Below are 15,451 nucleotides of genomic sequence, written 5' to 3' on the forward strand. Positions count from 1 at the left end.
AGGACAGCAAGGCCTAGTCTGTGTGGGACACACAGTACAGATGTCCATGTATCATCACAGCCGCATGCAATTTAAATAAATTAATTCAATTCGGACCTGAACTAAATAAACTAGCATTACCAAAAACATATTTGAGAAATAGTTTGACAGTAATGCAATGTCTTTGTGGGGAACTCATTGGGAAAAGCAAAACCAAAAACAAGCCTCTACCCGCCCGTGGCCTAAGTCCTTAATTTTAATTGTTTAATAAACCAAAACTTGCCACATATAGCCAAGTCTAGAATGACACACATGTGACTGTCAAATTTTTCAGAATTTACAATATCAAGTATTCCAAAGTTGACAGTAGTTTCATATTTGTATTGAACTTGACCCGAACCTGACATGATTCCACAATATTTTTATTTTGAAATAGTAGAGTGGAGAGAGAAAATAAAACAAATTTAATATTGACCTCAATTACTGTTTTACATTTTGTTGATATTCTATACTGATGATTAAATAAAAATTTATTTTGATTTTGGAGTGGGTACAATAATGATCACTGTCAAACGAATGTCCTGTAATTTTATTTGCAGACAATTTCCGAGACCTAAAAGCTGGTCTCAGTGGTTGCTTTGATGGCGAAAGATATCGTTGGCTAAGGTTCCTACTATTCGATAAGTTGGATGTTGGTGAAATTACAAATCAAGATTTTAATGCAAATGACTTGCTCAATGAACTTGAAGACAAAGGTTTAATCTTGCCAACCAATGTTAACTTGCTGTTACAGGTCACAAAAACATCTGAAATAGCACAAGCCAAAGATCTTGTATCAAAGTATATGACAGACAACAACGTTCAGTTTAGAAGTACTGATAAAACCAAGTTGTCATCTTACAGAAAGCGACTGTTCAAGGCCCTAAAACAAGTTGACCCACGTGCTTTACATAATGTTATTGCTTTCTACAAGTTAAGAAGATATAGCTTCTCCAACGTATGGGATGCAGTTCTCTATCTTGAGATTGAGCAATTATTAGCAGATGATCCAGACAAAATAAATCGGTTTTCAGATCGTCTCGGAACAATAGCAAGTAACACACTACTTGGTATGTATTTCTACTTTATATTACATATATTAAAGATGTATTGTACCTTTGACTAATTAAAAACAAATTTAGAAAAAAGATTTCAAAAAAGGTGGGTCATTTTGAAGTATCATAATAGTTAATAACTTTCACCAAAAATTTGTGGGAAAAAAAATCATTTAACTGAAATACAGACGTTTTTTTGTTCAAAAAATAACATTGACTTCTAGTCAAAGTTTTCGATCAAAACATATCTCATAATGCAACGAGCTTGTTTAGCTACTCTGTATGCATAATCATAAAACTTCCTTGCGATCTGTGGGGAAACACCTTCTCAACCGTGACGAGTTGTAATCATCATCATGTATAATGCATACTCATGGTTTGAAATCTTTGTTTACTTTCGCTCGCGACGATTTTCCAGACGAAATGTAATCAAATTAATTTACCTGTTAATTACGTAAACTTGTTTTTGGCTCGAATTTTCGACTTAAAGTGAATAACTTTAATATTACTTTGATATGGCCAATTTAAATGTAGAATATTTTAATTTTTTTTATTTTTTGTGTTTCAAGGGACAATACATCTTTAAGTATTTTGTAATATTATTGAATCTTTCATTTTTAAACAGTTTAAGTTATTGTAATTTGATTAAAATTTAATAATATCTGGTTTTTTAGGTCATCAACCACGTACAATCTTTTCATCTTTTAATGCATTTTATGCTATATTTTTAATAATATTTTTCATTTTCTCTTTGGATGAATAAATGAAATGAAATAGTTTAGTTTTATTCATTAAAGTTGATTATTTACATTAAATGATTATTTATAGGCAATAGTGAGAAGAAATGAGATGGTATCATCAAGTCACCAATGTGAACAGAGTGAAGGTAAATTATTCATTAAAGTATTATACAAAATTGGGAGATAACCATAAAAAAGGAAGATCATATATGATGATATATGATATGATAATATAATTAAGATGATAAAAAGTTGGTGATATTGAGAATATTACTCTAAAATTTAGGATTTATAATACACAGAATAACAGAATTATTATAAAGGAATAAAATGTGAGTGAGTAGTTTTGTTTTACTGTAGTTGTTTCTAAAAACTGATTATAGATAAAAAATTATTGAATTATAATTATATTATAATCATATTCAAACAGTGATGATTATTAAACAATAATTATAACAATGCTGAATTATTTACTTGAAATTTGAAATGATTTTGTGGTCTTTCGTGAATTTTTATTCATAAATTTTAAAACAGTACGGTAATTATGATAAGAATGCTATCTACTGAATTTATTACATAAAATTTGAAAGAATTTTGTGGTGTTTCATAAATTTTTTTGATCATAGATATTGAAAATTATTAAATTATAATTATATTATAATCATATTCAAACAGTGATGATTATTAAACAATAATTATAACAATGCTGAATTATTACTTGAAATTGGAAAGAATTTTGTGGTGTTTCATAAATTTTTATTCAAAATCCTTAAAACAGTAATTATGATAAGAATGCTATCTACTGAATTTATTTCCTGAAATTGGAAATGATTTTGTGTCATTTCATGAATTATACTGTGATCATATTCAAATAATGATTATGATTTCAACAATGATTATGATGCTAATCTACTGAATTTATTACATTGGAAAATATTGTGGTGTTTATTGTGTGAATTTATATTTATTATTCATAATCTTAAAAAAACAATTACAATTTCCACAATAATCATGATAACTGTTATACTAAATTGATTGATACTGTTTTTCATTCGTATAGATCTGTCAAAGGATGATGAAAACTTAAGTCACAGACTTAGCCCAATGATGCAATGGATGGACATTCTATTCACACAAATGTTAGACGGCGTTAAAGTGTTGAAAACTGGTACCAGTACAATCTACCTGTGAACTCTTTTATCTGCCAATTGAGTAGTGATTTGGTTGCGATGTAATGTTAGCGTGTCATACCTCAATGTACAAAAGCGTAGATACCTTGGTATCCCAGAAGTAAACCACACTAGTTATTGTCTGTGGTGGTTTCTTTCCAGAAACAAATTGCTGTCCCCTTATAATAGGATTAAATCAACCATTTGGCACTCTCAAACGTGTCCCTTTAATAGGGTTGTCCCCTTAATAGGGTCGTCCCCTGATTAGGAGTTGGCTGTAGTGTTGAAACATATATTTCCCCTCGTTTTATGAGAAAGTGACTGAATAGAGGTGTCCTAAAGAAGGGGTTTACTCCAGTAGTAAAGAGGAGGGGTGTGTCCCCTTAATAGGGGTGTGTCCCCTGAATAAGGGTGTGTCCTCTAAATAGGGGTGTGTCCCCTGAATAAGGGTGTCCTAAAGAAGGGGTTTACCCCAGTAGTAAAGAGGAGGGGTGTGTCCCCTGAATAGGGGTGTGTCCCCTGAATAAGGGTGTGTCCCCTGAATAGGGATGTGTCCCCTTAATAGGGGTGTCCTAAAGAAGGGGTTTACTCCAGTAGTAAAGAGGAAGGGTGTGTCCCCTTAATAGGGGTGTGTCCCCTAAATAGGGGTGTCCTAAAGAAGGGGTTTACTCCAGTAGTAAAGCGTAGGGGTGTGTCCCCTGAATAGGGATGTGTCCCCTTAATAGGGATGTGTCCCCTTAATAGGGGTGTGTCCCCTTAATAGGGGTGTCCTAAAGAAGGGGTTTACTCCAGTAGTAAAGAGGAGGGGTTCTACTGTTGAAAGATTTATTATAAGATTTCAGTGTACTAAACGGTACATGAATGTTAGTAACAAAAGAAAGACAACAAAACAAAATAACAATACTGGAATATTACAAAAGATAACAGTAGGCCTACAAATAGAAGATTTATTACAAGATTTTAGTGTACTAAACGGTACATGAATGTTAGTAACAAAAAAAAGACAACAAAACAAAATAACAATACTGGAATATTACAAAAAAAAACAGTAGGCCTACAAAGATTTATTATAAGATTTTAGTGTACTAAACGGTACATGAATGTTGTAACAAAAAAAAGATGACAAAACAAAATAACAATACTGGAATATTACAAAAAATAACTGTAGGCCTACAAGCATGTGGGTAAAAAACATTGCTAATGTTCCTGTTGCAGGCATTACATATTGCTATATTTAGAGATAAGACCATTTTAACTGTTTTTATATTTTGTTGTGCATTTATATTAGAGTCTCTAGGTTGAGATTACAGGCAAAAATCAAATGACAAACATACATTTTTTGAATAATAAGTAATTAGTTTAAGTAAGAAGAATATGTGCTACCCCAGACCTCAATGTCATAAACGCATAATGGAGTAATAAATGAGTTGTAGATTATAATTAGGATGTCTTGAGGAACAAAATATCTCAACTTAAATAATATGCCTATTTTTTTTTCTTACATTTTGAAATAAACTATGAATATTATTTTTCCATGAAAGAAATTTATCAAACAAGCCTTTATCTACTTCATTTATTAAATTCTCTCCAATATACCCCAATATAATTTTGTTTAAAATGTTTCTTCTGTTTTGAAAAATAATCCAAATGTCAAAGTCCACTCTTGATTCCCCTTTCTATTAAAAACAAAAATGTTCCCCTGAAGGAATTCAACCTTGCTTGTCAAATGAAACGACAACATTTTAGTACTGTACAGTAAATGAACTGAGTTTAAATATTAAAAATAAAGAGGCAAAATACCCTGGAACTGGAAGTAGTTGGAATGTCTTCCATATTTTTTTTAACTTGAGAACCAGTTAACTATATACTTTGTTAATTTATTTTTTATATATGCAGAATTACAAAAACAAAACGGGACAAAAATATATGCAAATGAGACCAGGTAAACGGAAGAACAGAATCAGAGCCATATATGTAAAGTCATAACTATATATATGGCTCTCAACAGAATTAAATCCTTGCACCCTCTAATCTTTCCCCTTACCATACTAGACATAGTCACAACTTTGTTGAATCCCACTGTGCTACTAAACGCCACTTCTCTAACCCTGTTCCATATTTGATCCGATTATTAAACGAACAATGCTTAAATCTAAATTAATGTTTGATAAATGATTGTTTATAGTGTTAAATTTTTTTGTACAGTAATTATATTTTTTATATGAATTAATTTTTAAATGTCTGTTTGGTAAATGAAATGTTTTATATTTTGATATTTTTTTACTTTCAATTCAATTTTGTAAATTAAAACTCAATTCAGTATTTGTGCTGCTATGTTTTATTGTTATTCATATTTTGTAATAAATACTAAATTATGAATGAAAAACATATTTGTTTATTTGTAAGGATAGTGTTTTTTGAAGAGGGAGATTTTAACATCGAGGAGGTCATTATATCAAATTGTACGTGCTAGCTATTGTTAAAAATGTATTGTTTATTATAGGAATAATATTATTCATTTCACCAACCCGCCGCCGGAGATCGAGTAATAAAGTTCTTCGATAATATTGCAGCGATAAAATGTAGACAAATTGTGATTGCGCCCTCTATAAAAAATAAAGTTTATCACTCCACCCATGCCCACCACACGTTATATATATACAGAAGAATGACAAAAACAAGAAGTAAGTTTTGTTTCATTATTATCATACCATATCATATACGGAATTCTTTATACTGTATTGTTTTAATAGCAGGTCTTTATTTGGATCTTATATTCGTATCCTAGGATATAGGCCCTACCTAGCCTAGCTAGCTAACAAACTATTCTAGGCCTAGGATTAGCCATCTACGTACTGACTACACTACTACTAGGGGCCTACTACTAGCCTAGGGGCGCTAGTTCCGTTTCGCACTTGTGTTTTATTTCGACTCCAAGTGTGTTAAGGAACTTTATCCTCAATATCACACCTTAGAATTAGACTTACTTACGTACTTTTAGTTTTACAATGGAGAATCACAGAAAAAGTAACAAATAAATCCTTTTAATTTAGATGTGTTTCTTGCACATGGGCGGTTTGTGAATTTCACATAGGGCCTAGGCCTACTCCATGTTCAATATTGACGTTTCTATGGAGCGCCAAAGAGCAACTATAATAGAGGGCTAAAAAGGCAGTGGAATGCGCATATTTAATGCATTTATTGGTGAAAATTACGTTCAATTTCAATATATTTTGTCAATGTCAATACAACTAAAATGTTATTGTTACTGTTGAAACTGTACATGGTTTTCGTTGACTTTTAAGAATAAAAATCGACAATTTCATCATCATAAGATGTACTGTAGGTTTATCGCCGTGGCTAAAGATACGGTACCGTATCCTAACTTCCGTTTGCTAAAGGTACGGTAAAATTACATTACGTCATAATCAGCCAATGGGGTGCTGGTGTGTGACGTCATTGTATAAGGACTTTGAATATTTGTTCATATCGCAAAAACAGTGATCAACCGCATTTTCTTGCTATTATCGCCGTCGTGTGATGACAAAAACTAAATGTAGCCTACGTCTGTTATTATTATTGAAAAGCCAAAACATGTTGATTTTAATTCTAGAATACAGAAAACTGTTTCAAAAGAGGCCTAGGCCTACTTACTATAACCTCATTATGTGAGTTTGTGTAAGGAAAGCGGTGCCATGGAAGCTGCATGTGTGCGCTGATTTCTGTGACTCAGCCCTGGGCTACTGTCTAAATCATATTATTTGAGGGCCCCTTTATTGTCCGCATTTGCTTGTTGTTTATGGTCATCATCTGTAAACAAAGTTTAATAAAAAATATAGGCCTAAATACTATAGGCCATTTGGAATAAAAATAAAACTCTCATAGTAACTAAGGACGAATGAACTAGACGCAACACAATTTCCAACATTGAATTATAATTCCTTTACTTCTAATTTGGCTATCAACATATCGGATTATAATACTACTACTGTATGTTGTATAATGAAATAATATTTGAGATTGAGTGCATGTTTTAAACGCTTTATGTAACGTCCACCAACCACATGAACTTGCTCTATTACTACATCATTGACGTTGTCGCCCGTTATTAAACGTCTGGATTCAACATTACTAGGTCTAGCCCCGGGGCTGAGTCACATAATCAGCGCACACATCCATGCAGCCTGGCGCCGCCGGTTAATGTTCTTTGAAAACCGCACATTATCAGCAGTAACATGTAACAACTTTTTTATTGACAAAAAAATTGGAAATTAAATGTGTATTTCATAAATAGATGCATTAAATTAGACGCATTCCACTGCATTTTTAACCCTCTATTATAGTTGCTCTTTTGGCGCTCCATAGAAATGAAAATATTGAACTTCGTGTATGCGAAATTCGCGAATGGTGTGCGAGAAACACGTCTGTAAAATCATTAAAAAAAAGAAAGAAAAAAAAAGAATTATTTGTTACTTTTTATGTGATTCTTCTTCATAAAAGGCCCAATTCTAAGGTAAATTAAGTAATGTATTTATGATATAAATGTTACAAATCTAAGGGGACTGGTATAAAACTTCGAGTTATGCGAACTTCGACTTACAGATTTGTAAAAAAAAATGCTACGCCTAGGCCTAGGCCCACTCACTAGCCGCACTACGGCTAGGCCTAGTAGACCCTGTCACGATCGCGGCCCACACGATGAGCCTTCTTGAATTCAGTTTGCTTAGCTAGCTAGGCCTAATAAATGCTAAGCCTCCTTTATTGGCAATGACTAACTGTATTTTTTTTATAATAAATACATTTCGTTCTTTTTCGAAAACGGTATCCATTATTTATTGCCATCTGTCTAGCACAAAATAGGTACCCACAAAACGCCGTTCAATTTCTCAACGCTAAAACAACTCACAGATATATACAGTACTAGCGCGAGTTATAGGACGCCGCCTATGCTACAACCTGCTTGAGAGAACCGATATGCACATTATCACCTCTGTCGTTTGTTTATTGAATTACATACATTTCATCAGCTTTTTTTATCGCGTTGTTGCCGCATGATTTGTGACTTCGACTTATACAATATAAATCACTAAAGAATGTGTGTATTCGGACCGCAAAAAGACGTCGACTTAGACGAATTTCGACTTAGAAAAATTCGACTTACAAATCAAAATTACACAGTAATGTATAGGAAAGAATTGGGACTTTCATAAAAATTCGACTTTTGCGATTATTCGACTTACGCGAATTCGACTTAGACGGAGTCGACTGTATTATTAAACTATCCTTCGTTTAATATGATGTTAGCATGTAGTTGATAACATTTTTTATCATGAAAACACTACAGGTGGTCCAGGCTTAGATTACCATCACATACATCCCAACTTATGGTGGCGCCCTACCGCATGGACAATATTAAAGTTACAGGGAAAACCGCGGATTACTCATTCTTCTGATATTCTTTAGTAAAAACAAAATTAACATGCGTTTTCAGTGGATTTCAGGACACTATGTTAATTAAAGAATCGTACCTCCTGAACGGAGGATCGTATTTAAAGGGGGGTTCCGGGTTTAAAATGAATAGTAAAAAATGTAAAATATATTTGTTTGTCTCTTGAACGGTAAAAGTTTCAATTTATATAAGCGCCCAGTGAAGCAGAACGAAGGCTGTGAAATGAGGCCAGATTACAAGTGCAGCTACGGCAAAATCACACTGTGGTTACAGAATAAGAAATTCGTGAAATGGTCAATCTTCCGACGACTCGTTATCATTAACCATATCAATTACTTTTGTAAAATTATACTTATCTGATGTAATTTTAGTCGGTCTTCCCATTTATAAAGTCAATTTTTTATGAAAATCCATCAAAACAGTGAAACATTAGATATGTTTGCACTTTACGTTTGCCGATTTTCGCACTGACTTAGGGAAAGCCTTCAAAATCAATGAAGCGTAACGTATACATTCCTGTTGAGCGAGGAGAGCGAGACTACGATACACGTGCTCTCTCTGCCCATGCCTGGCATCGTCACGTGATAAGCAGATACAGTATACAATACCAAACTGGTCGGGTCGAGTATACCCCGTCTATAATCACAACATGAACGATGTACAGTATTTGATTGAAGGTCGACTCGACCTACCGGAATGGTATAGATAATATAGCTCGAATGAGAGAGTTGGAATATTTGTAAACATAAGTATTGCTAATTTTAAAAAGTGTAGCATATAGTAAAAGGCCTGGTAGTATCAATTCGCATAGGGTCTACTACACTAGCTAGCTCAATTTTAACTGTGCCGGATCGGCTAGGTCTCCTTCCTACTACCTGGTCTACTTGCTTGATGCAGTATCCGCTTTTTGGAGAGTAAACTAGGCCTATTTTAGGCCTACTTATTAGACGATCGGGACACTATACGTGCGGAAGGCGATCGGACCTCGTTTTGCCTCAATATTTACAGCCGATTTTGTAGAACGTTTTAGGTTTAGATTGTTTAGGAGTTTGGTTGATAAGATGGGTTTGGAATCCACTGAGTTTTGTTATTTATGGGCCAATCGTTTATAGTAGGCTAGCTAGGCCCATGATGACCCCAATGTTTTAACGTAGCCATCGTGGCATGGAATCCCTAGTCGGAAATGGCTCTCACCCATGAATAAAATGATTTAGGCTAGGCCTAGCCTAGTACGTGAAGCCGATATACGATCTGTACTATTCGAGGTATAAAAATAGTATAATTTATGACTCCGTAATCTGTACTAAATTTTGTATTAAATGTCAAATAAATATATGCTACTACTGTTATTATTACACTTTAGGCCTAGCTTAGAAAATCTACAAAAAATGTATTTCACAATGATCGGGTGGTTGTCGTTTGACAGGGGATAGAGATGCAAGTTGACAAACACAACGTACAAGCTTGACGTCGCGAGTTTGGGATCCACTGATGACGTGTTTTGTGAATATCTCATGAACATTAATGAGCTTCCCTAAGCTGCTGAAAAACAGACTTTCCATGAATTTACCCTAAAATGTATATGAAATTTAATTTTTTAAATTTCTCGTTATTACTTCTTCATTCTGACATAGTCTATATTGTTATAATATTTTTTATTTAATAAATAAACGATATTTAAAAGCAATTTTAAACCCAGAATCCCCCTTTAAAACCGCACTAACACCTTTTATTTTGGTATTTGTATGGCACGCTACAATCTATCTGCTATGCCATGCTTTTGATCATTTTTAACTAAGGTTAGGTAGTGCCATTGTTAACCCACTCACTATAGTTCATCCTATTCATTATCACTTTGGTAATAGAAGTGTACAATGATTGACAGAGTATTGACTAAGTTCATTTTATTTTATCACTCTGTGTAAATATAACCAAAATGGTAATTTATAGTACAGAGAGTTATAAATGGCTGTGTGTTCTATTTATTATCTTTGTTTAACATTAGAATACAATGTTAATATCAAATCTATGGTTTAAGATTATCTGATAACACATTGTATAACAGGAACTCAATAAACAAAACAAACAAATCATTAATAACAATTTCTACCCTGGTTTTCTGTATAATGAACTTTTTATCATATTGTTATTAATGATTGTTTGTTTTGATTATTGAGTTCCTGTTATACAATTTGTTATAGATAATCTTAAACCAGAGCAATATGTACAAAAAATATATTTAGATTATAAAGATAATAAATGTTTGCTGAAGTCTTATGACTGTGTATAGCCCCCTGAACCAGACCAGATCAAATGTGAGATAACAAATTACCTATCAGAGGTCCCTGTAGCCCAAAAGAAGATTAACCAAAAATAAAATTTCAAATAAGACCAATTTTGACAAATATAGTGACCCATGAAACCCAAAGAAGAGAGCTCAATCAACCAGATCTAACATGGGATACCACATAAGACTATTATAAGGTATTGTGAATACCTGTTTTAACGCCCACTTAGTGTGTGAGGACTTGTATCAGTAAAGGATGGCACAATTGCAGCAAATGCATAAAATGTCATTCAAACCAATTAGTTAATGATATGACTGGAAACCAAATTAATGATATGACTGGAAACCTACTTAAACAAATTAATTTGAAAAAATAAAAGTTACAGAGTTTTTTGGCTAAAAAATATAATTGTTTATAAACTAGAAATCTAGCTAATCAACATCAAAGTAAAAGATTAGGTCTCTTTTAGGGGAGTGTTGACAAAGTGCGAGGCAGCGAGGCATGCGAGGCACGCCAAATATTTGGTTAATAATCGATTATTTCTGCTCAGCAGAAACAGGCCCTTAGAATACAGTGTGGTATTATGTTTGGACACTAAGAAAACAAATTTGTATGGGAAATCTTTATAGCCTAAATACTTTTGGGGAATTAGAAGGTGATCCATGCAAACTACACAAGTTTAGAAGAAAATAAAGTGCAAAGGCGTTGCCACTATGGCTACGTTGAGAAACACCCTCATGACTTTTTCTTCATTGTAGAAACAAAACCCATTTTGAGTAGGAAATAGAAAAATGTGAAAGTAGAGAACTAAAAGAGGATAAATTATGTGTTTACTAATTTTGCTCTAGATAACATACTCAATTTTTGACAATTTCATAGCTCAAACTATTTTTCTTATGAAAGTAAGTAATTGTTTAATATTAGGAGTTGATTAGGGGAATTGTGTTTCATCTCAGAATCTATTTAGCCAGGGTTGTATACTTGAGGAAAAAGATAGGCAGATTGTCAACACGCTTACATTGAGAAAAACAAGGGGTCTGATTATTATTAATGACTTGCTGTGTGTTTGCCTGTTGCCCCTAGATACAGGCAAACAAATCCTATCAAAATCATTATCATCAGTTTAATATTAACTTTGTATTTAAACAAAAGATAAAGTAAAAATCATCTGATTGTTTGAAACATGTATAAAGGTTATAGAAATGTTTGGTTATTACTTTATGATCCATTTATTAATAGACTAAAATGCACTGCTTCCCCAGGGCTGTTAGTCAGGGTATTTGTGTGGGGTATTGTACTACCTTACTTTATGATCCATTTATTAATTGACTAAAATGCACTGCTTCCCCAGGGTTGTTAGTCAGGGTATTTGTGTGAGGTATTGTACTACCTTACTTTATTATCCATTTATTAATAGACTAAAATGCACTGCTTTCCCAGGGCTGTTAGTCAGGGTATTTGTGTGGGGTATTGTACTACCTTACTTTATGATCCATTTATTAATAGACTAAAATTCACTACTTCCTCAGGGCTGTTAGTCAGGATATTTGTGTGGGGTATTGTACTACCTTACTTTATGATCCATTTATTAATAGACTAGAATGCACTGCTTCCCCAGGGCTGTTAGTCAGGGTATTTGTGTGGGGTATTGTACTATCTTACTTTATGATCCATTTATTAATAGACTAAAATGCACTGCTTTCCCAGGGCTGTTAGTCAGGTTATTTGTGTGGGATATTATACAGTAGTAGAACAAAGACAACAGATATATATGTTTAATATTTAGTTCTTATATTTCACATGACAGAAGATTGTAAAAATCTGTTGAATCAGTAAGTTTGTCTAATAACTGCATAACATAATGTCACACTCATTTTGGTAGAAATACACCAGGAGTAGATCCAGTATTTAGAGGGGAGGGCTAATAATAGACTGGGGAAAGAAGCCTAGGCCCCATGGTTCTAATCAAAATTTTAAAATGTCCTCTTTAGCCATGCTTTTATAAAGTCTATCACTATTTAATTTTTCCAATTTCGGACCTCCACATAAAGAGCTACTGTATTTTTTATGTATATTGAAGATTCATACTAAAACGGCAGTGTGAAATGATACTTTTGGTTTTTAGTAATGAACAATAAATATGAACAATAAATGATGTAATTATTAAAATAAAGAATTGTTTTGTTTTTTTTTCTCTTTTGTGGTTAACCACTTTTATTCATTCAATCTTTCATACATATAAAGAATTGTTTATCTCATAATAAATATACTTGATTTAAAAATGAAGTTCTATTCTTATTATAATATCCATTTTTTAAAATCCATAATTATTTTTTAAATATTTTGTATAAAGCTGGTAGACTGCTCACAATAAATACATTTAGTGGTTTTTGTTTCATTATTCAATTTATGATCTTTTAAATTAATAATGTATAATAAGGTGATACATTAAATATAGCTTAGTGTATTCTCCATACCAATTTATGATAAATAAAAAAATTATATTAATGTGATGTGAAGTAAGATAGGCCTCCCCACAGATATCATTTTTCAATAATTAACCAGTATCAGTAGGTCTATAAATAATATTATAAATACTATTATCACAACATAAAATGGCATAGTAGCCTCTACTAAACAACCAGAGCCTCCTAATTAGCCTTAATATAAATTGTGTTTTATACCTAAACAATTCCTGGTAATCAAAATACACATTATTACCCCAAAGCACAAAATATTATGAATTTGCACTTTTTTTTATAAAGCTAACATTATATTATTACTGGTAATTTGTGAATCTTTATTTTACAGTTCTACATGTTATCCTATTTCTTATAGAATTACTTTACATTTACCTACTCAATGTGCAAGGTGTCCTTTAAATTGAGTAAATGGCTCTGCCCAGAGATATATAAAGAGTTACAACATTGAATGATTAGAAGCCATTTTTGTGTCAAAGAATTCGCATGCTGAATTATTAATTAAAAAATATTACATAGTTAGTTGGGATGTTTTATTCCAAAATCAATAAATCAAACTTTATAATGTACTAGCGCACGCGCATGCAATTATTCTTTGCCGCAAGTACTTCTGTACACTTTGCACATCAATAATTTACCGTCAAATATGCAAATACATTTTTAAAAATATAAGAAAACATTTAAAGTATTTTGTTGCTCCTATACTTTTCATGCGTTAATGGAGATAATTTTGACATAATTTCATCTGTATATCACATGACTTTAACCCAATGTCGCAACTCTTTAATTTTATCGCTCTGGCTCCGCCCATAATGTTTCACGTTCGTTTACATTGGTCGAATAGGAATTATGATATCTTCCTAACACTATCTTGTTTATATGAAGTTTGCAAACGATAGATAGGTAAACATGACTTATATTTTCTATTATAGGTTAGCATACAAGACTGATTAGGAAGTCATGTGATGCACAGAAGCAGTGACAAAATAAACACCTTATAGTCAAGTAGCGTTCGTTGATGTAGAGCTGTTCAGTCGGACTGACGGACCAGTGGATAGAGGACCGTTTCCAGAGATGCGTAATCCTGCAGAGTAACTTTATGGTTACCAACAATTCTGTTGTTCAATAGTATTGTGAGTTTTTATGTTATTATTTATTTTTAAAAATATTTCATAATAGGTGTACAGTAATTTGAGTTATAAAAATGGTAATTTGTTATGAGAATTACACCAGTAGCCAGCTAGTAACAATGTAAAACTTTGGTTTAGTGGTTTATTTCCAAATGGGGAAGGTCGGATTTTTGTCGAAGGGAAAAGTTATTCATATTTTAAGTAAAGTCTAGTTATTTTGATTTCATATGCTCAGACTACATATGCTAGCTACTAAGTGTATCCTTACCATTTGATTGGCTGTATTTCATATAACGTGTTCATGCATTATTTTATCCAATTCCAATGACTATTGCATGATCAACTTTTGTTAAGTTAAATTTTTGGTGGTGTGCTAGACTTGTAAATGTTTTTTTAAATATTTTTTTTAACATTTTGAGAATTTTGGGTGTTGTGCTAGACTTTTTTTAAAGCCTTTCTTTAACTAGGCTCTGCCTCATTGAATAGAACAGTCAAATATTCTCCCCATTCAACATTCCTTATAGAATCAAAATGAAAACAAACAAGTACATTTAGGCAAAACATATGCTGTAAATTAATAGATGACGGATGTAGGGTTGTTGTCCTAGTGGCCCGGGCAACACCCTTAAAGTTTCATGCTAAATGTTTTTTCCCATTTCATCGTATACAATATCCATATAGTGTTATATAGAAGTCCAGGGCTGGAAAAGAATATCTGTAAATTGGCAGACTGCGCACATATTTTTCTGACCATGCGCAGAATGAATTTCTGAATGAGTAGTGGCTTGTGGTGCGTCATGAGAGGTACGAAAGAAGGCCAAAATCCTGTCATATGGGGATCGTCGATTTGTCCATAATGATTGTGTTTTGCCGGCCGGATGTTTTCTATAATTTAAGGCCAAAAAAATCATAATTTTGCGTATAGTTTTGTATTTCCGTGTAGTACCCTGTTTATCTTCATGTCCGTACGTCCGAAATATTAGGCCGAATTTCCTTAGTAATTATCACGGAGTAATACTCTCATTATTTTCTTTGTTTTATTTTTTAGTGTGGTTTAAGCAACACTATTATTATACAGTATAGTGGATAAATGGAAATGAATTTTGGAAATTGTGGTTTTAA

General features: G+C 32.7%; 1 protein-coding gene across 1 annotated transcript in view; it reads left to right on the top strand.

Moving 5' to 3' along the window:
* Positions 1–15,451, top strand: part of LOC144838081 (uncharacterized) — a 64,653-nt gene that overhangs the window by 23,435 nt on the left and 25,767 nt on the right. Inside the window, exons 25-26 of the mRNA XM_078693440.1 lie at positions 579–1,088; positions 1,902–1,959. Coding sequence (XP_078549566.1) covers positions 579–1,088; positions 1,902–1,921 — 530 coding nt within the window. The 3' untranslated portion in view covers positions 1,922–1,959. The remainder of the gene's footprint in view (positions 1–578; positions 1,089–1,901; positions 1,960–15,451) is intronic.

Source organism: Antedon bifida, chromosome 3 (assembly GCF_963402885.1).
Source record: "Antedon bifida chromosome 3, ecAntBifi1.1, whole genome shotgun sequence".
NCBI classification, from domain to species: domain Eukaryota; kingdom Metazoa; phylum Echinodermata; class Crinoidea; order Comatulida; family Antedonidae; genus Antedon; species Antedon bifida.